The sequence below is a fragment of the Phyllobates terribilis genome, unplaced genomic scaffold (assembly GCF_046119375.1).
Source record: "Phyllobates terribilis strain yellow unplaced genomic scaffold, ASM4611937v1 Scaffold_1__5_contigs__length_1240528914, whole genome shotgun sequence".
Classification (NCBI taxonomy): domain Eukaryota; kingdom Metazoa; phylum Chordata; class Amphibia; order Anura; family Dendrobatidae; genus Phyllobates; species Phyllobates terribilis.
Window position 1 is genome coordinate 211,908,544 of NW_027362761.1, and position 22,740 is coordinate 211,931,283.

At 45.7% G+C, this 22,740-nt stretch overlaps 1 protein-coding gene across 3 annotated transcripts in view; it reads left to right on the forward strand.

Moving 5' to 3' along the window:
- Nucleotides 1-22,740, forward strand: part of AOPEP (aminopeptidase O (putative)) — a 731,576-nt gene that overhangs the window by 328,556 nt on the left and 380,280 nt on the right. For all 3 annotated transcript variants that reach the window (XM_073670973.1, XM_073670974.1, XM_073670975.1), the window contains exon 6: nucleotides 15,598-15,787. In XM_073670973.1, coding sequence (XP_073527074.1) covers nucleotides 15,598-15,787 — 190 coding nt within the window. The remainder of the gene's footprint in view (nucleotides 1-15,597; nucleotides 15,788-22,740) is intronic.

A 22,740-nucleotide genomic window follows, 5' to 3' on the forward strand; every position in this document is an offset into this window, starting at 1 on the left:
TTAGTTCTTTTAGGGACCCCTCCCTTTATTCTATAGGTCTCCGTTCAGACTAGCCGAGGACGAAGGTGGGTCTGTTCACAAGGAACAGGCTGCCCGCTACATTGTAGGGATTCAGCTTAGCCTTACTGTAGGGACAGCTTTTCCCATTCTTTACTTGGTTTATGTTGCAGATCATAACAGTAACCTCTGCTTCCCAGGTCTCCTTTGCTATGTCCAGAAGTCCCCGAGGGTGTCGTCCGCATAGCAGTTCAAACTGCGAGAACCCTGTAGAGCTCTGGGGAACTTCCCTAATGGAGAACAGCAGGTACAGCAGCAGGCAATCCCAGTCTCTACCATACTTCTCCACAACTTTCCTTAACATCGACTTTAAGTTTTGTTGAAACAGTCTACCAGTCCGTCCATCTGTGGGTGGTACACAGATGTGTAATTTGGAGGGCCTTACACAATTCTCTCATCACCTTCGACATAAACGGAGTTCTCTGGTCCGTCAGGATCTCCTTTGGCAGACCTGTCCGGGAGAAAATATGTACCAGTTCTCTGGCGATACTTGTGGCGGAGGAATTTCTTAATGGTACTGCTTCCGGATAACGCTTAGCATAGTCCAATACAACCAGAATGTATTGGTGGCCCCGGGAAGACTTCACCAGGGGCCCGATAATGTCCATGGCGATCCGGTCAAATAGAACCTCTATGATAGGTAACTGCACTAGGGGGCTCGGAAGCCATTAGCTGACAGGTGGAACATGACCGGAAGTAGTTCATAATCTCCCGGTGACATCCAGGCCAGTAGAACCTCTGTAGGACCTGCTCCCAAGTATTATCTACCCCTAGATGCCCACCCAAGATGTGAGAATGGGCCAGGCCTCACACTCTATGCTTATAGGGTCCTGGCACTACCAACTGCTCTATTAATTCCCCTTTTGGGTTAGTGACCCTATAAAGAAGCTCCCCATTAAGTGTAAAATATGGGAACCTGGTGTCAGTCCCCGGCTCCAGAGCAACCCTATTGATCACAGACACATTGTCAAATGCATACTTCAAAGTGAGATCCTGCATCTGCGCAGTACCAAGGTTCCCTGCAGACACCCCCAAGTCTAGGACCTCGTCTTCCGGGGTCACCACCTTGTCTTCGTCCTCCGCAAGGACACACAGGGGCAAGTCATCTGCCTCTGACTGCGGCGGTGATGCATCATGGTGTGACCGGCTCCCGGTTGAGACACTTGGCACCCCCGCTTTCTGCCACAAGTCCCAGAACAGACTGAAGTTCCGCCCTATTATCACCAGGTGGAGCAAATCCCTAACCACCCCCACCTCATGGGACTCAGCTCCACAGTAAGTGTGTATTGTCACTCTGGCAATAGGGTAATCCTTTGCAACTCCGTGTATGCACCGCACACACACGTTTTTCCCGAGGATCAACTGGTGTGGAAGCTTGGCCCTTATGAGAGTCACCAAGCTCCCTGAGTCCAGGAGTCCTGCCACCAGTACCCCATTAATAGTCACCGGACACAACTGTGGCCCCTGACCGGGCTGATAGTCCACACTGCATGCGGGGTAGGCATAGTAGGAGCAGCGACGTCCAAGGCTACAATCCATCTGTTCAGAGGGCAGCGGGCAGCTACATCGCTGTGACAGGCTACCAGTGACTTTGTCACAATACATAAATCTATAATACTGTCATTGATGTCAATGAAGTATATTGGTGCCATTTGGTTCTGTCCTGCTGCTGTATATTACATTGTATTTATGTTACTTCATGTTTATCTTTACTAAACAAGGTTTCTTCTGTCTTTCAACTAAGCAGACTCAGCTTTTACCCAATTTACTTGAGTTATCATTATATGTGCATACCTTAATTAAATTGCTCTATCAAATATAGATAAAGACTTATGTGCTTTTTTTTGTTGATATTAAACACCTGGTTAAGTCATTGAGCAGAAGCATTAGCTACAGGAGGTAATGTGATGAACATACTCATCTTCTCACTCCTCTAGTAAAGAAATGTAGTAATATCACATAGTATGGAAAACATCTACGCGAAAGCTGCAAAGGTGTTTTCTTGTGACCTTAATATCAAAAACTAACTATTAAAGGGGGTTTCCAATAAAATAAATATTATTTACATGATCCACTTGTAATGCTGCAGTGATGACTGATTGGAAGGCAGCAGCAGGGGATTGAAGTTGTAGGTAACACCTTTTTTTAATTGCCGTATTTTTTAATTATTTTATGCCGATCTCTTCTCTATGGCCAGTTTTAATAAAGTTGAAGAAAGTCCATTTAATATTTGATTAATAGAGATCTGACTCATAACACTCTGCCAATTAGCTGAACGGGGGACCATACCCTCTTTACTTCATTAATCGTGAGCTGCAGTACCAGGGGCAGCCACAACTGTATAGATGGTGCTGTACCTGGTTAAACCATTGGATATTCTTTAGTAATTTCACTAAAAAAGTTTATAAGGTCATTAATGCCATTCTTGGGCATAAAAAGATTGCAAGTTATGGTTATTACCATATATTACTTAATTGAGTTGTTCATCTAGGGATTTATTCTTCATTTTTGGGATTGGGAAAATTTGTCTTTTCCTTTACAGGAGTTATGCCTTCTTCTAGATCAAAATTGCAGCATAAAATTGCTGATTGATGAATGTTAGCGATAATCAAAAAAAATTGCAGGACCGTAGTCCAGCGGCCAACGGCAGACTCCTGAGAACCTCCACCTGATATGCTACCATCATGGCTGCTGGATAAGGGTCCTGTGAATCTTTTTGATCATCTAAAATGAACGTTTGTCCTTTTTTTTCAGCCTGACAAGCTATATTACTATGTTACAATAATCATAGAGGTTTTGGCTGTTGGAACTCCACTAATCAGATATAAATGACTCATCCTAGAGATAGGCCATCAATATCAAATTCACAGAAAATTCCTTTAAGTTTACTAAGCAATAATCTCCACACAAGCTATTTTTTCCTAAGAGATGCTTGAATTAATGTTAATTTAAGGTTTTAGAAGCATAATAATAATAAAGAGCTTGAAATGATGAAAATATGGTTATTATAGTGTAAAAAGAAAACAGATGAATAAAGAATATTTTTTGGAGAGGATAAAGCAATGCAGACAAAACAACGTGGAACTGTATATTTTCACCTTCCTGACATACTATTATTATTAGTATAGATTATTTTACCAAGCAATGTAAGACCTATAAAGAAAGTTTAAAGAGACAGTTCTGTCAATTTTTTTAGGCATATTAACAATCTATATGTATTGTAAACTCCCTGACAGAAGTTATGTCGCTTATCCATGTTATGTAAATAAAAGCTTATAACCTGATGTTAAATTCATCCATTGGTTTTATAAATTACTCTTTTGAAAGCTGAAACCCTCCCAAATTTGGTTTCGGTTAAGAAAATAAATTGGCATCAATGCTGAAATATTGATCATTTAATGAACACAGAATGGTCAGATTTTGGCAAGACAAAAGTTTTGTCGCCTGGTCATATAATGCACCCAATCCTAGTTTACATCCTCAACAGTGCTCAGTAAATGATCGATTAATTAGTGGGTGTGTATAAAAAGAAACCCAGCACCACAGACCTTCACTTGAATTGCCAAAAATCCACCCTGCGACCAAAGCCTTGATTATAAAGAGGCTGAAGACTAGATTCACTGCAGAGGTGGCTGGCACCTTTAATGTGATTCAGCGTCAAGTACAAAGAATTAAAAAAAGATTTGAAGAGACTGGAGATGTGTTTGACAAGCCCAGGTCCCGCAGACCCCGCAAGACAACTGCTCAGGAGGAACATTTGTTTGTTAGATAATCCAAAGCAAGCCCCTCTTCCACTGCAGCACAGCTCCAACAGGCATGGCCACTTCAAGACCCTGTGTCAACTAGAAGAGTTTGTAGGATTCTGTCGCGAAATGGCCTCCATGGTTGAATCAGTGCCCAGAAGCCAGCAATAAACAAAAGGCAAATAAAAAACCGTGTGGCATTTGCAAAGTCACACAGCCAGCTAAACAGATGGACGCTGGAAAAGTGGCAGAAGGTGGATTTCTCTGATGAATCTTCAGTAGAATTACACCACAGTCGTCGCAAATACTGCAGGAGACCTACTGGAGCCCGTATGGATCCAAAATACACCCAGAAAACAGTTAAATTTGGTGGTGGAAAGATCATGGTCTGGGGTTACATTCAGTATGGGGGTGTGCAAAACATTTGCAAGGTGGAAGGCAATATCAATAGCCTAAAATATCAAGAAGTATTAGCTACCTCTTACATTCCAAATCATAAAAGGGGTCAAATTGTGCAGCAGGATGGTGCTCCATCTCATACATCCATCTCTACAACAAAGTTCCTCCAGGCAAAAAAGATCAAAGTGCTCAAGAACTGGCCAGCCCAGTCACCAGACATGGACATCATTGAGCATGTTTGGTGTAGGATGAAAAAGGAAGCTTGGAAGACAAAACCAAAGAATCTAGATGAACTCTGGGAGGCATGTAAGACTGCATTCTTTGCTATTCCTGATGACTTCATTAATAAATTGTATGAATCATTGTTGAACCGCATGGATGCAGTCCTTCAAGCTCATGGAAGTCACACAAAATATTAAATATGACTCTAATAGCACCAGAACTTCATTCACCAATGTTATGCAACGTATATTTGTATTTTAAGATAATTATTTGTTTGAATATCACATTACTTTCTGTGGGCGACAAAACTTTTGTCTTGCCAAAATCTGACCATTCTGTGATCATTAAATGATCAATATTTCAGCATTGATGCCAATTTATTTTCTTAACCTAAACCAAATTTGGGAGGGTTTCAGCTTTAAAAAGAATAATTTATAAAACCAATGGATGAATTTAACGTCAGGTTATAAGCTTTTATTTACATAACATGGATAAGCGACATAACTTCTGTCAGGTAGTGTAAGGTAGCGCTATTCATCACGTTGGGGGCACTCGCTTCACCGGGTCAATTAAAGCACACATGCAACGTTTTCCCGGTAATTCACAGTCCAGCAGTTTATTACATATCATAAACCGCTCATAACATAGTCCATCTCAGTGGCTCGCCGACATGTTACACATATAATATCCAAGAGCCTTTCCAGTGACAGATATGCCCACTTGGCTCCAGATACAGCCTTCAGCAAGGTACAGCAACAATATTCACTCATAGCGCTGATTTACCTTTGCCGGGTCGTAGCTGCTTCTGTCAGCTCGGTTCTGCCACAGCTGTGGCTTTAAGGCTTCCCAGACGTAGTCTCCAAGCCACGTACCTTCCAAGGCTACTGGTATCTCAAACACAGGGGATCCAGGCTAGTGGAGTCCCACTCAGGGACCAGGCCTCTCACCTTCCAAGGCTACTGGCATCTCAAAACACAGGGATCCAGCCTCTGCCTTCCAGGCTTCACCAGGCCTCACTCTCTAGGCCTCACCAGGCCACTCTTTCTCTCCCTGTTTCAAAACTACCAGGGTTTATATATCCTTTTGTTCACACAGGACCTATGATGATGTCACAGTCACGTGATCAGTCACCTGAGGGGGAGGTAAATGGTCAGCTAGAGCACATCCCCTGGACATTCTAGCATTGCAGCAAGCTGCTGCATTACATATTCCCCCCCTCTGTTCAAACTTGTGGGGTTGAACACATATCATACACAATCACATTATAACCCACAGTTCACACAGAGACCATGTACTTGACAATTGCTCTGCTCAGCCCCTGGAACATTAGTCATCGACATTATCCCATTCTTTAGGGACCTACCATCTGTCATTGTCACTAACTTCGTCAAGTCACATTTCCGAGTAGTAACCTTGTCAGACCTCCCCCGCTCCCAGCGGTCAGTCGTAACCTTGTCAGACCTCCCCCGCTCCCAGCGGTCACTACAGCAATGTGACTTACTTGCCCTTGTATCTACGGTCAGGTCTGACTTCGTGCTGTCCCGTACTCTATTGGGTCGTTTGTATTGGCCTCTCAGACCTGAGTCTCACTACCTCTAAACCCACGCCCACTATCCTCAGGACATCTTGAAAGGTCTCTAACTTCTACTGTAGCCGTCCTATTATTTGAAGGGCCCTTTCTCTGTCTGGTCTCACAATTTATAGACGGCTGCCATCTTCTGCTGCTCAGACGATGCTGTCTTTCCATTCGCAGTCTGGCGAGATTCAACTGTTCTACCTCTCGCAGGTAGGTCACTCGGTACTCCAGCAGCATGCGTATATATGCAAGATTTTCTTCCTTTCCTACAGCGGAGAATGACACCATGCCATCTTCATCTGGTATCCAGTCCTGATGATCACGTGGACTGCTTACTTTCATCACACCAGACTTCTTTACCATCATTTGCATGGCTTGGCCATTTCTCCCAATGAGCTTTCTTACCAGAGCATGAGGCACCCGGATGACTTCTTCCCGCAGACTTTGAGCTTCTCTCATAAGCTCCAGTTGTCTAATGGCTTGTTCCATCTTCAATCGGACAAACCGCTTAGTGCGAATACATCGCCAGTGCATGTCACTTAGGATAGCCACCCTCCTCACTGTGACTTCGGTTGTGGACAGGACCACCAGCTGTTTAGCTTCTGAGGTCGAGTACGCCTTACAGGCTCCCACGGCCTTCTTGAACACTTCATGCACTGACTCTCTGGTGCATTCTTCTCTCAAATCTTCGGGTACATCTATGAGATACTTGTACCGAGACATTTCTGTCTCACCAGTGGTCTCCAAATGATCATCTGGCTCAGGTTTCAGGGACAACTGAGTTTCAGCTTCTTCACCCTGTATGCTTCCCCTGAGCTGACTCACAGCTATGAACTCAAGAATTCTCGTCTTGACCACTCCCATTTCATACTTATTTTCTTTCAACACTCTCTCAGCCCTCCTCAGGTCCACCCTCTCATGGCCCAAAGGACTGAGCGCAACTTGTTTGCCCTTCTCCAAGGAGGCCTTGTTCACTGATTGGTACTTTGCCAGGCGACCTTTGAGCTCAACAACTTCTTTCTCTAGCTCAGCTATTCGCCTCTCAGCAGCCCATCTCTAAATCTCTTTCGGCTTCAACTGCTCCTTTATCAGCAGAATTTTCTCAGAGCTCTCTGTCTCCAATGCGCCCCCTCGGCTCTCGACAGCCAGTCTCTCAAGCTTCTCTTGCTTCAAATGGGCTTGTAGCGACTCCTTGAGCTCCTTGATCTCGGCTCTCACATCCACCGAATCACCCAAGCTCGCATTATCCGAAGAAGCATTTGCTTCATACCTCCTTCCTTCGATGGACTCCTCCATCCTGCAGATTCTATCCTTAAGGCACGTCTCTGCCCTATGGAGTTCACCACAGAACGTCTGCAGCTCCTTCACCTGAGCTTCCAGACCTGGGATCTTTCTGCCAAGATCATCATTCTCAGCACGGGTGTCCTGTAGAGTAGTCTCAATCACTTGGCGCATGTGCTCTGCATCAGTTTTATCATCCTCTAGTTTTTCCTTAACCTTGAGGAGATCCTCATAGTCTCTCTTGATTTGTTGCAGTTCCCTATTGAACTTTTCATGCCTCTTTTCTGCCTCACGGTCGTGACCAGACACTTCATCTTTATTGCCTCTTTCAGGGCGGATAGCTCCCGGTCTCGCTGGTACAGAGAGTCCACCAGCCGCTCCTTCTCCTGCATTAGAGGCTTTACTTGGTCCTAGAATTGCTGCAGCTCCTTCATGAGTTCACCATACTCCTTCTTGGAGTCACACAGCTCCCGGTTGAACTGTTCGCGCAGTCGTTCTAGGTTTTGGTCACGTCCAGAAACTTCATCCTGTAGCGCCTCTTTTAAGGCAGACCGTTCCCTATCCCTCTGGTGTAGTCCCTCATCCAGCTTTTGCTTCACCTGCAACAGCTCTAAGTGTGCCAGGTAGAACCGATCTTTCAACTCGTACAACTCATCTTCAAACTCCGCTTTGTCAAGCTCCAACTGAAAAACCTCCTCTTTATTTTTATGTAACTTTCCTTCCAATGGTTGACTTCCTTGCTGCTTTCCTCCAGTTCTCGCTGTAAGTTCCTCACAACCTGGTTTATTTTCTGCCTTTCAGTCTCCAGGCTCAGCTGGTTTGAGGACACGTTCTCCAAGTGTTTCCTTAGTTGCTGCACGTCACTCTTATACTGCTGCCTGATAGGCTTCAGCTCTTGGTCATGACTGGCCGCCTCCTCTTTCAGGGCTGTCGGATCCTGATCCTTCTGTCTCAGTACTGTACCGGAGGTTGCTACTGGCAACGTCACCTCCTCTTCTGCTTCTAAAGGAGGATCCACACTCGGAATAAAAGCACACAGCATTACATTTTCTTTATTTGCGCTTTCAGCAACGGCTACAGGAGCAACTTTTTTGTGGCCCTTGCGCCGTCGACGACGAGAGGGGGACTTTCTCACCTCGTCTATCTCTTCCTGGCTGAACTCTTTCTACTTTCGTAGTGTCACCATCAGTTGTGGGGTCTGTGTCACTCCCCATGGTGTTGTGGACCAACAAGTCACCTCCCACTTTGACGTCAACCCCTTCTACTGGAGCTACTCCGTTATCAGCAGTGAAATTGTCATTTTTAGGCGGTACCAACCCACAACCAGTAACCAATTTTGGTTTCCTATACTCCACGCTCTTTTGAAAATCCGCCCCCTTTTGAGACTCCGCCCCCTTTTGGACATCCACACCTGTAGAGGGTTTTTAAAAATAAAAAAAAACCTGCGATAGTCTTAGAACCCAGTTCACAACATCTCTTACCACCTCCCTAGGCACTCTGGGACAATACTGGCGCCCCCGGAGAACTCACAGAATGGTCCACTGCCGCCATTCTATACGGTGCCAACAGCTCCTGCCGTTCCTGCACCATGTCCTGTTGCTGCAATTTTAACAGGTACCTTAACCACTCAGCAGTTTCAGTCTCATCTGCTGCTCCCTTCACAGTCATCTTTATCTGCTCCTGCATTTCTTCAGAACACTCTATTTTGCTGAAGAGCGTTTGCAGCCGGTCATCTAACCACTTCTCCATTCCGTCTGGGGATACTGCTCCATTCATAGCCATCGCGGTACACTGTTCACACTAGACACTTCACACCGCTCTCCCCGGAAAATTTTCGTGGCCCCACCAAGCCACAGCAAACCAAGTTTGAGTGCGATGACCATTTTCGTAACTCCGCCGAGTTACAGCCAGATGCTTTAATCTTCGTGACCCCGCTGAGCCACAGCAAGATGCTTGCATCCACACTCGTTGTCCTGTGCCGTTACCCCTAGCAACCAGGCTGCAGTTGCCCGCATTCTCGAACCACATGTAAGGTAGCGCTATTCATCACGCTGGGGGCACTCACTTCACCGGGTCAATTAAAGCACACATGCAACGTTTTCCCGGTAATTCACAGTCCAGCAGTTTATTACATATCATAAACCACTCATAACATAGTCCATCTCAGTGGCTCGCCGACATGTTACACATATAATATCCAAGAGCCTTTCCAGTGACAGATATGCCCACTTGGCTCCAGATACAGCCTTCAGCAAGGTACAGCAACAATATTCACTTATAGCGCCGATTTACCTTTGCCGGGTCGTAGCTGCTTCTGTCCGCTCGGTTCTGCCACAGCTGTGGCTTTAAGGCTTCCCAGACGTAGTCTCAAAGCCACGTGCCTTCCAAGGCTACTGGTATCTCAAACACAGGGAATCCAGCCTCTGCCTTCCAGGCTAGTGGAGTCCCACTCAGGGACCAGGCCTCTCACCTTCCAAGGCTACTGGCATTTCAAAACACAGGGATCCAGCCTCTGCCTTCCAGGCTTCACCAGGCCTCACTCTCTAGGCCTCACCAGGCCACTCTTTCTCTCCCTGTTTCAAAACTACCAGGGTTTATATATCCTTTTGTGCACACAGGACCCGTGATGATGTCACAGTCACGTGATCAGTCACCTGAGGGGGAGGTAAATGGTCAGCTAGAGCACACCCCCTGGACTTTCTAGCAATGCAGCAAGTCGCTGCATTACAGTATATATATTTTCTTTTTCAAAATTGGGTAGTTCATTTTCATGATTTAATAATTTAGTGTCTTCGACTGCATCTCTATGTGCGCTATTAGCACAGCAATGAGTAAATCGCTTTACAGCTCTTTGAGTTAGTGAGGAGGAGTTAAAGATGGTGATGAAGTTAGAGAACCTCACATCCCCTCAAAACTGTAAACTTTTGGTATGTAACTTATGGTATACTGCAATGTACAATATGTAAGAGGCTTTCTTACATTACTGATATAATGCAATCTACTATACGTTTGCTCCCTGTATATGAAAGAGAATGTCCCTGAGGTGTAATTTGTAACATACCTGGCGGCGTCCTTGCATGGTGGTCCATCTCCCACTGTGCAAGAGGGCGCACTTGATCTCCTGTCCAGAATGTCTCTCTGGCTTCCCTCCATGCTGTCTGTTTGTGTCTGTTTCTGCTGCTTAAGGGCGGCGCCCGATCACTTCCTGCCTTTTGTACCTGCTGTGGGTCACTCCCCTTGTGCGTCCTCAGCCTATTGCTGTCTGTCACTTGGTATATAGCTCAGCAGCTCCCTTCTATTCCTGCCTGAGCATAGTGTTTCTTTCAGTGTGTGCTTGCACTCTGAAGGTGCCAGGTCCTGTTCTGTGTTCTCTTGTCTGCCTATCCTGGAGGCTGTATTTCCAGGCCTGTCTGAACACGCTCCTAGCCTGTTCCTCCTGCCTTCTAGGGGCCGATTACCTAGACCTGTTCCTGTATCTTGTCTGACCTGTCTGAACACGCTCCTAGCCTGTTCCTCCTGCCTTCTAGGGGCCGATTCCCTAGACCCGCTCCTGTATCTTGTCTGTCCTGTCTGTACACGCTTCTTGCCTGTTCATCCTGCCTCTCTGGGGGCCGTATTCCCAGACCCGCTCCTGTATCCCGCTGCAGTGTCGGTCTCCTCCGTACACTCAGTTCCAGTCTGAACTCTCTCCTATCCTTTACCTGTTTTTCCTCTATGTCCGTTCCCTTCCTTTTTCTGCAGAGTCTGAACTTGTACCTAACTCCTGCTTGTTGTCTCTGTACTCCCGTTTGTGAGTTTGTGGTCCACTCGCTACTTCACTGCAAGTACCCTGTGGGTGTCTGGCTCTGCCTTTCCCTTCCTGTCTGTTCCGTGTGAACAGAGCCCTGTCCCCCCTACTCAGCCTAGCCTGCTCTGACTCCTCTGCCCGCTGCTCTGGCAGTCCTGTCCTGCCCTGCTTTTGCCCGCTGCTCCGGCAGTCCTGTCCTGCCCTGCTTCTGCCCGCTGCTCTGGCAGTCCTGTCCTGCCCTGCTTCTGCCCGCTGCTCTGGCAGTCCTGTCCTGCCCTGCTTCTGCCCGCTGCTCTGGCAGTCCTGTCCTGCCCTGCTTCTGCCCGCTGCTCTGGCAGTCCTGTCCTGCCCTGCTTCTGCCCGCTGCTCTGGCAGTCCTGTCCTGCCCTGCTTCTGCCCGCTGCTCTGGCAGTCCTGTCCTGCCCTGCTTCTGCCCGCTGCTCTGGCAGTCCTGTCCTGCCCTGCTTCTGCCCGCTGCTCTGGCAGTCCTGTCCTGCCCTGCTTCTGCCCGCTGCTCTGGCAGTCCTGTCCTGCCCTGCTTCTGCCCGCTGCTCTGGCAGTCCTGTCCTGCCCTGCTTCTGCCCGCTGCTCTGGCAGTCCTGTCCTGCCCTGCTTCTGCCCGCTGCTCTGGCAGTCCTGTCCTGCCCTGCTTCTGCCCGCTGCTCCGGCAGTCCTGTCCTGCCCTGCTTGTGCTCGCTGCTCCTGCAAACCCGTCCTGCTCTGTTCTTGCCCACTGCTTCGGGCGTTCCCTCTCTGCTGTGGTTGTCTACCGCATCTGCGGTTCTGTGACCCAGTCTGTACTGGGTCTTAACCTTTCTGTGCTCCAGCCCGTCCTTTCGGCCAGTACCTCCCTGCCTGCATACTCGCCTGTATCCACCCATCTGCATACCTGCCGTGTTTGCTTATATCCACCAGTCTGTGCCAGCCTAACCTGCCTGTTCCTGAGTCCCGGTGTGTACTGGGTCCTATCCCGCCTGTGTTCCTACCTGCTAGTGCCTCCCTGTCTGCACTCTAGCTGTGCTTGCCTTTACCCCCCTGCCTGCATACCCGCCTGCCTGCATACCAGTCGTGCCTGCCTATACCCACCAGTCTGTGTGCCAGCCTACCAGCCTGTTCCTGTATTCCCCTGTGTGGGTCAACAGCCGTGTCCGGGGTCTGTCCTGGAGTAGCACCTGGTCCCTCTGCTCGGTTCCTCCTTGGTGCACTGGCGTCGTATGCCGTCGTGCGACCCTGGTCGGATCGGGTGAATACTTAGTCACGCCCCTCCAGGCATTCACTCTCCGGCACGGTCCAGTGGAATCACTACAATCACACGCACACGCCGCTTAGCCCGGGCGTGTGCATAACAGCATAACATAATTCTTAGAAGCCCTACCTAATGACAACTGGACAACTTCTGATTTCAAAGGAAAGTAAGCATAATGTGTCTTTTATCTGCTGCACCAAGTTACCTTGGTCAACCACTGCGTCCACAGTCCTCAACATTGCCCATTTCTTGGTGTCCTCAGTGCCGAGAAATAAAGACAGAAACTTATCCATCATACCATATCATCAAGGTGGCATGTTTAATGCTGTCAACACATCAACTTCAAGAACTGATAGTTCAATTGCTGCCTATGTATCGTTCTCCTTCAGGTACCACTGTAGCAAGAACATAAGATGATATAATTACCATCATAGCTGACCTACACATGTGTGTATATACAGTGGTGGTTGAATGTTTGTAAACTCTTTAGAATTTTCCATAATTCTGTATATCTTTGTCCTAAAATGACATAAGATTTTCATACAAGTCATAAAAGTAGATGAAGAGAACTAAATAAAACAAATGAGTCACTATTTGTCATGGGTGTGTCGGGTTTGACAGACAGTAGTTCTGGGTCCAGCGGTAAAAGGTCACTGCACTTGGCTTTGCAGACACCTTCTTGATCCTTTCATCTCTGTAGTGTAGTGGTATCTTTCGCTCACTAGGACCCAGCAGTGATTTCCACCTTCTGTTGCTCCTGCTCGGTGTTAGGTGCGGAACTTATTTAGGGACGGTAGGGGAGTCAGGGTGTAGTAAGATCTGCCTAGGGGTCGCCACTCTCCCTTTCCCTAGTTGTTTGGCTTTCCCCCCTTTTCTCATCATCATACACTTGGTCCTTCTCTTATCTAGCGTGACACTATTAGGCTTTTTTATTTTTTGAATTATGAAATGATCCCATAATATAGCTCAGTTAGTAGCAAAAGTATGTGAACTTTTAGTATTAGCATATATGAAGGTGAAATTAGTCTTCTGTTTTATTTAAAGGGAACCTGTCACCAAAAAAAACACAATTAAAATGGTTGTCCGGTCAAAAGTGTTAAGTCTCCAGTCACTCTGTGTGACTACAGACTTATGAATCCCCCCAGCACAGGCACTGTGCGATGTGGGGATTCACCGGTATGAGACCCAGTAGTGGAGGGTGTTAAACATACTCCTGACAATACACTTGTATTGAGCGAGGCCGCACCTTCTAGTCGGACGTGGCCACCGGCCGTCTGTGTCACTAGATGGGGCGTGGCCTTGCTCCATACAAGTGTATGGAGTGAGGTGGCGCTGAATGGCTGGGGGTATATACAACATATACATAGCCTCCGATCTCGGGTATCATACCGGCGAATCCCTGCAGAGCACAGTGCGTGCGCTGAAGGAATTCATAAGTCTGCAATCACACAGAGTGACTGCAGACTTAACACTTTTGACCGGACAACCCCTTTAACCTGCAGATATGGGGCTAATCTGCAGGTTAATAGCTTTATTAATCTGCCCAGTCTTCAGGTTTCAGTCATGAGGGCGACGCCAGAGCTAGATCAGTTACCACTCTGAGCATAAACAGCGACGGCTGTAACCGCGCTCCTGGCCCTGATTGACATTGACTCTGCATTGGGGCTGGCTGTTTGTCAGGGCCGGGTGCACGGTTACTTATACTCAGTGTGATGGCTGAATCGTCACTGCTCCCATGACTGAAACCGGAACGCTGCCGGGGGAATAAAGTTAATTTTCTTCCCGCAGACGTAGGCTAAGTGCGGGCACCAGGCAGGTTAATAACGCTATTAACCTTCAGAGTAAGACCATATCAGCAGTTTTTTTCTGGTGACAGGTTCCCTTTAAAGAACAGGGACCTAGCACAGTCTGATCTTCGCAACATATGTTTTTGCAATTGTGTCATTGCACGAACAGTAGTTTTCTGAGGACCTTAGAAGAAGAGTTGTTGACGCTCTTCAGGCTGAAAAAAATGTACACAACCATCTCTAAACGTGGACAGATTTCCATCGATTCATCACCACCATTGTGAGCGTCAGTTCTGATGAGCGGGTGTGTTGGAGTCACACACTCCAAAGATGTGAATGCCTTTTAATGAATCAGAAGCTTCTGACAAGTGGAGTGTGCCTCCATGTGCCTCTCCACTAATCTTACTCCAATTAATGAACTGTGGTGTCATGCCCCCATTCTGCACCTGCCCCAGTGCTGTTCATTTTGGCAGAGATGGGCGGAACTGGCATGGTAATGCAAAAAGTTACAAAATTTTGGCGCAACTCTGGGTTATGCAAAAATGTTGCCATTTTTCAAATCGATTTGCGCCAGAATTCTGGCCATTGTGTACAAATGGAAAACACTCAAGACCGTTATTACTCTCCTCAGGAGTAGTTGACCAGCAAATATCACTCCAAGAGCAATGCGCATAATAGTTGATGAGGACACTAAGGTACCCAAGGAAACCTTTAAGCATCTAACTACCTAGCTCACATTCGCTAACATTAAAGCACCACTTCGGTGTTTTTTTTATATTTTACCGCTGGAGTGATATCACTAATGTCTGTTCCTTGCCTCGAGAAATATACTTACCAGCCACTGTTTTCTGCTCTTCCCGGCACCGCTCTGATCCCATTCCACGATCTTGTGACCACAGCTCCTGACTGACCGGAAGTCAGAGTGAATGGTCACAAGCTTTCAATGTAAGTCTATGCCTCGTTCTGGCTCTTATAGACTTAAAGGGGTTTTCCCACAAACAAAAGTTCATTTTAATCAATAGATCTTGGAATAATAATAAATTCCGCAATTGGATGTGATTAAATAAAATGTTCCTGTGCTGAGATAATCTTATAAATGTGCCCTTGCTGTGTATTGTGTAATGGTTGTGTCTGACCATACAGGAACATGGTCTGATCATACCACAGATCCTGGTCAGGGGAGGAAGCAAATGAGTATACAGATATTTCAGCAGGGGATCACAGATGATCCTTTCTTTGAAGTAAAACATTGTTTAAAAACAGGCAAGAAAATGTTTTATGTTTAATACATAAAACCAATTAAATAGGGTATACATACTTTTTCTCATGATTGTGTATATATACTATATAATAAGATTGTTTCTGTGTTGCAAATTTACTTGCAAGAACCTGGCATTCATATGTGAATGATGATAAAGCTAATAAAGAGGACATAATGGATGAGATGTTCATGCTGCAACAAGTTAATATGTAATTTGTTCTTTATTTTTCTGACCCAGCCCACACATTATTTATCTAACACAAAGTGTTCTGTCTGGAAGAAATCAGCTCTGTGTTTCACGTGTCTGCCATGAAATCGCACATGCTTGGTTTGGGTTGGCCATTGGTGCACGTGACTGGACAGAAGAATGGATAAGTGAAGGATTTGCCACGCATCTAGAAGATGTTTTCTTAGCAAAAGTCTTGAAGGTAATCATTTGCTGCAAATCTGATGCTAATGTGTGACAAAGTATATTGAAATAAAGTCTTCTTAAAGGAATTTTTCTTTAGTTTTTTTGCTATCCCATGTTAGAGCAGCATGATATAGGGGCAGAGATCCAGATTCCAGCGATGTATCACTTAGTGGGCTTCTTGGTGCAGTATTGATGAAATCTCTAAATACCTACAAAAAATACTGGAGCTATATACTCAATACATTTAAATCTTTATTTAGAAAATTACAATTTACAACAATTACTAAGTAAAAAAACATACATTAACAGATACAGAATATGCGCATTTCACGTTGGCTTTATCGCAACAAGGTATCTTGTTGTGATAAAGCCAACATGAAACGCGCGTCACAAGGGTCTTTCCCGGACCTCTACAGGTGTCTTACTTATGGGTAAACTATCTATTCATTATAGGTGCGTGATTCAAGCTGTATTCTGTATCTGTTAATCTGTGCACGCTGATGGAAATTAAGGGATTCATCCCAGGTGACATTTTTTTAAACCCCTTTATGGCATTGCGGTTTTGAGTCTTGGCAGCCTGTCTGATCACTTGATTTAAAGGGGTATTCCCATCTCCAAGATCCTATCCCAATATGTAGTAGGTGTAATAATAATAATAATAATATTAGCAAATATCTCCAATTAGAAATGTAGTATAGTTTTTCTGATTCGCTATTTCTCTTTCCTCATGTGCAGGCATTGCAGGACCTTAGGTATCCATTGTTACGACCACTGATGATAGTGACAGCGAGTTGCTAGTGGTCGTAACCATGGATACCTAACGTCCTGCAATGCCTGCACATGAGGAAAGAGATAGCGAATCAGAAAAACTATACTACATTTCTAATTGGAGGTATTTGCTAATATTATTATTATTGCACCTTCTACATATTGGGATAGGATCTTGGAGATGGGAATACCCCTTTAAATTTCCAGATGACTCATATTATATCTAGCCTTGGGTATTTCACTGATATATGGGGTTATCTATATGTTATTCATACTTTGACAGAATGTATGCTCAGTACTAGTTGTCTTATCCCATATATAACACACACTTGTGGGTAATGATTCAAATCTCTGAAGCTCTGTATGTAGGGACTACATTGTGGTTCTTTCTGGATTGCACCTCTGTATGTTTTTTTACTTAGTACTTGTTGTAAATTGTAGTTTTCTAAATAAAGATTTAAATGTATTGAGTATATAGCTTCAGTGTTTTTTTGTAGCCATTTATTGATTATGGAGACTACTCTAACCTTGCTCCATAACAATATTCGCAATTGGAATTAAGTACTGGGAGATCACTTGATCTAATTAATATGTTTTTCCCAATTAATCTTCATTCTGTGAATTTAATGATATTGATGAAATCTTTGTTTTATCTTCTGCAGAACTACCAGTTCTCTGAATGCTGAGCTCTGTATAACCCCACCCACACCACTGATTAGCAGCTTTCTGTGTACACTGTGCATAGGCTAAGAGCTGCCAATCAATGGTGGGGGCGGGGTTATACAGAGTTTACAAATATGGAGGGCTACATGGCAGCAGGTTTACTAATCCTATAGTGATACTCTCCTGCTGATAAAACACTGTATTGAAATTGTAGCAAGCAGTTCAGTAAGTGATACATCGCTGGAATCAGGGTTTCTGTCTCTATAACATGCTGCTGTTAGGATTAGGTGACAAAAACATGGTGACAGATTTCAGTTAAAGCAAATTGTGGTTAATTGTTCATGCATTAAAACAGTATTGTCTCTTAGCGATGCTGCACTAAAAGAGATACAATAACCTAATTTGTAAGGAGCATAATGAGTAATAATAAATCTGATTCATTGTGTTTTTTTTCTATTTTTAAGCATTGTAGTTATTTGTTTTGGTATTTTTATAAATTGCCATACTGGTAATACACAGATTCTTTCTGTATTATTTGTATACTAAGCACAGTAAGGTGAGTGTTTTAGGTGAATTGTAATGAATAAGAGTTAAAAGACAAAAAACAGTCTATAAACTAATATCGTCTGTAGAAAGAGATGGGGTACAGCCCTTCTCCCAGAGACCATGGGATAGCACAGGAAGCCTTTGGAACATTTGGAATATATTTATGGAACATAAAATTCTCCAACATATTCATGGGAAACCACATTGATGCCTATTGGCTAAAGAAAAGGTTCATTAATATTCTACTATTTGCAGAATTACACCCTTTACAACTCTTGTAAGGTGATGTTTCTCCTTAAAGAAACTCAGCAAGTGTGAGGAGATTTACAAGCAATGGTTCCTAATAAAAATAGCTCTTCCCCCCAAAAATTAAAAAAGCTGTTTGTCTAATGTCACCTATAGGTAACTACAGCTTTCTTCCTTCTGGAGGAAGGTTATTTTGCATACTTTTTCCAATTGAACATTGCCTGTAAGACTCCCTGCATCAACTGTGTCTCCATAAGAAGAAATAGTAATTTTCCAGAGCTGCTCCAAAAGTATATCTTCCAACAAACTAGAATCCTTCTCTGTACTGATGAGGAGCAAAAACTCTGAAACCATGCTTTCTACTAGTGGATGTATCTGGTGTGCCTAGTTATGTCTGTAGGCTTTATTACGGATTGACCAGTACTTGCAAAACAGCGCACTTTCCGAGTAAATCAAGAAATATGATGGAAAATTCAAGACATTCAAGGGCCCCATTACCATTATACTAAAATTGTCTGAATCCGCCGATAGCAGGATCTATCGACAGTCTAATGTAAAAGATGGTCTCTGGACTCTTCCCTAATAGATGTTGTTGAAGTAGAAAAGGATTCAGCCTGTTGGATTTTCCCAACAGACTGGATCCTTTTGTTCTCCCCATAGATAAGCCCCTGCATGAGAAGTCTGGCAGTCTCTCTCATACAGAACAAAAAGGTTCTCAGTTGAGTATTCCAGTGTATGGTGGAGTTAGGAGACATAATTGACGGCCAAATGATCAAGGGACTTTAAAGTATCTAAAGATGTTGTTTGGCCAATAGCTATCTAATGTGTATGGAGGACTTTAAAATACCTAAAACTGCTCCTCCCAGCACCACAAATTATACAGTAGCTGGTACACTTATATTTTATAGAAAATGTAAAAAAAAATGTATTTTAAGAATTGTAATTAGTGTTGAGCGATACCTTCCGATATCGGGAAATATCGGATCGGATTGGATCGGACCGATACCGAAAAAGTATCGGATATCGCCGATTCCGATACCGGAAACCAATGCATGTCAATGGGACATAAATATCGGAATTAAAATAAACCCTTTCTTTCCTTGTAGGTTATTTCTACATGAAGGAAAACAACTAAGAATAATGTAGAATGTATTGGGGGAGGTGGGGGAGACAATAAAGGCATAGAGGTTTAGCCCAGTCAAATGGAATAGCAGGAATTACTATTTTTTTATTATGTTCTGAGTTACGGAAATATTAACTATGTTAAGTATTTTTATATTTTGTCAGATATTTATGTTTCACTACTTCCATGCTCTTCACCTTCTTTTTTACTTCTCCCACACTTTCTCCTTCATCATCCTCAGCATCTTTTTCATCCACTTATTCTTCACCTTCACCTTCTTCGTATTATTCTTTTTTTTACATTCTTCATATTCTACTTCTTCATCTTCTTCATATTCTTCTTCTTCATCATATTCTTATTTGTGACAGGCATTCCTGTAGTTGTTATCTATAAAAGGTTGAACATTACACCTTTCGTTCTGCCCGTCACAAAAGATTTACAACAGGATTTGTCCGCGTTCAGTTTGGCCTGCAGCAGCAGGTCTTTTCCAGGGGCACCACGAGGAGGAACGGACTCACCCCCATACACTGCTTAGTCATCTTCTGCTTATAATTTAGATATTATCTTTTGCTCTGATTTTTAGTCTTATGCTTAATGTTCTTCCGCTTTTTGTTCTGCAGCTTCTTGTATTTCTGCTTCTTGGTTTTCTATCTCTTGTTCTTCTGTATCTTGGTGCTTGTCTTCTCTTCTTTGTCTTCTTGGTCAACTTCTTCAGGGTCATCTTCTTGGTCTTCTTCGGGGTGGTCTTCAGGGTCGTCGTCTTCGGGGGTCCTCGTCTTCGGGGTCCTCGTCTTCTTCGGGTTGGTCTTCTGGGTCCTCGTCTTCGGGGTCCTCGTCTTCTTCGGGGTGGTCTTCAGGGTCCTCGTCTTCTTCGGGGTGGTCTTCAGGGTCCTCGTCTTCTTCGGGGTGGTCTTCAGGGTCCTCGTCTTCAGGGTCATTGTCTTCGGGGTCCTCGTCTTCTTAGGGTTGGTCTTCAGGGTCCTCGTCTTCAGGGTCCTCGTCAGGGAGATCCAGAGTGATTACCAAGAACCATTTCAAAAAGCTTGAACTTGGAAATGTAGCAGAAGGTACAAGAAAGCTGTGGAACTACCGAGGACCAGCTGACGGTACTGGAACCCGGATGGGTAGCAGAAGGTACAAGAGCCAATGGAACTACCGAGGACCAGCTGATGTTACTGGAACTCGGTTACTAAGCAGGAGGTACCTGTGCCAGAAAGCACTACCAAGGACCAGCAGACGTTGGTGGAACTTGGATACCGAGAAGGAGGCACCTAATCCAAAGGCACTGCCGAGAACCAGCTGACGGTACTGGAACCCGGATGGGTAGCAGAAGGTACCCATGTAAAAAAAAGTTCAAGGCCGCGAGCCGGCCGCAGTTACCAAAACCCACAGTCCTACAGGGGGTGCTTGTCCTATTGGCACTATGGAACCAGCCTTCATTGCCAGATCCCGCAGCCCACATAGGAGTCACCTAAACTGCAGGCACCATAGAGTCGGCTAACCCGACCGCAACACGACAGGACAACGCATTGGAGGCAAAGTGACGTTGACACTACCCGGAAACAGCTGGCGTGCTGGAACCAGGCTGGGCAGGAGGGAGTACCCGTGCCAAAGACACTGCCGAGAACCAGCTGACGGTACTGGAACCCGGATGGGTAGCAGAAGATACAAGAGCAAATGGAACTACCGAGGACCAGCTGACGGTACTGGAACCCGGATGGGTAGCAGAAGGTACAAGAGCCAATGGAACTACCGAGGACCAGCTGATGTTACTGGAACTCGGTTACTAAGCAGGAGGTACCTGTGCCAGAAAGCACTACCAAGGACCAGCAGACATTGGTGGAACTTGGATACCGAGAAGGAGGCACCTAATCCAAAGGCACTGCCGAGAACCAGCTGACGGTACTGGAACCCGGATGGGTAGCAGAAGATACCCATGTAAAAAAAAGTTCAAGGCCGCGAGCCGGCCGCAGTTACCAAAACCCACAGTCCTACAGGGGGTGCTTGTCCTATTGGCACTATGGAACCAGCCTTCATTGCCAGATCCCGCAGCCCACATAGGAGTCACCTAAACTGCAGGCACCATAGAGTCAGCTAACCCGACCGCAACACGACAGGACAACGCATTGGAGGCAAAGTGACGTTGACACTACCCGGAAACAGCTGGCGTGCTGGAACCAGGCTGGGCAGGAGGGAGTACCCGTGCCAAAGACACTGCCGAGAACCAGCTGACGGTACTGGAACCCGGATGGGTAGCAGAAGATACAAGAGCAAATGGAACTACCGAGGACCAGCTGACGGTACTGGAACCCGGATGGGTAGCAGAAGGTACAAGAGCCAATGGAACTACCGAGGACCAGCTGATGTTACTGGAACTCGGTTACTAAGCAGGAGGTACCTGTGCCAGAAAGCACTACCAAGGACCAGCAGACGTTGGTGGAACTTGGATACCGAGAAGGAGGCACCTAATCCAAAGGCACTGCCGAGAACCAGCTGACGGTACTGGAACCCGGATGGGTAGCAGAAGGTACCCATGTAAAAAAAAGTTCAAGGCCGCGAGCCGGCCGCAGTTACCAAAACCCACAGTCCTACAGGGGGTGCTTGTCCTATTGGCACTATGGAACCAGCCTTCATTGCCAGATCCCGCAGCCCACATAGGAGTCACCTAAACTGCAGGCACCATAGAGTCGGCTAACCCGACCGCAACACGACAGGACAACGCATTGGAGGCAAAGTGACGTTGACACTACCCGGAAACAGCTGGCGTGCTGGAACCAGGCTGGGCAGGAGGGAGTACCCGTGCCAAAGACACTGCCGAGAACCAGCTGACGGTACTGGAACCCGGATGGGTAGCAGAAGATACAAGAGCAAATGGAACTACCGAGGACCAGCTGACGGTACTGGAACCCGGATGGGTAGCAGAAGGTACAAGAGCCAATGGAACTGCCGAGAACCAGCTGGCGGTGCTGGAGCCCAGGGTAAATACTAAAAACAGAGGAGCCAGAGGTGTATTTGGAGGAGGTTTTAAATCCGTAGTACAGTGGATGTGGACAAAGCAGGAGAATTTGCCGGACACACAGCTGGGGATCAGCTGACGTTACTGAACCCCAATAACACTGGAGCAAGCGTTGACTGTGCAGACGGCACTTCTGAGCAGCAACTAGCGGTATTGGAGCCCAGGGTAAATACTAAAAACGGAGGAGCCAGAGGTGTAATTGGAGCAAGTTTTAAATAAGTAGCACAGTGAATATGGACAGAGCAGGAGAAATTGCCGTGAACACAGCAGGGGAACAGCTGACGTTACCGAACCCCAATAACACCGCAGCAAGTGTTGACTGTGCAGACGGCACTTCCGAGCGCCAACTGGCGGTGCTGGAGCCCAGGGATAAGAATGAAAACAGAGGAGCCAGAGGTGTAATTGGAGCAACTTTAAAATGTGTAGTACAGTGGATGTGGACAAAGCAGGAGAAATTGCCGTCCGTACAGCAGGGGAACAGCTGACGTTACCGAACCCCAATAACACGGCAGCAAGTGTTGACTGTGCAGACAGCACTTCCGAGCGCCAACTGGCGGTGCTGGAGCCCAGGGATAAGAATAAAAATAGAGAGGAGCCAGAGGTGTAA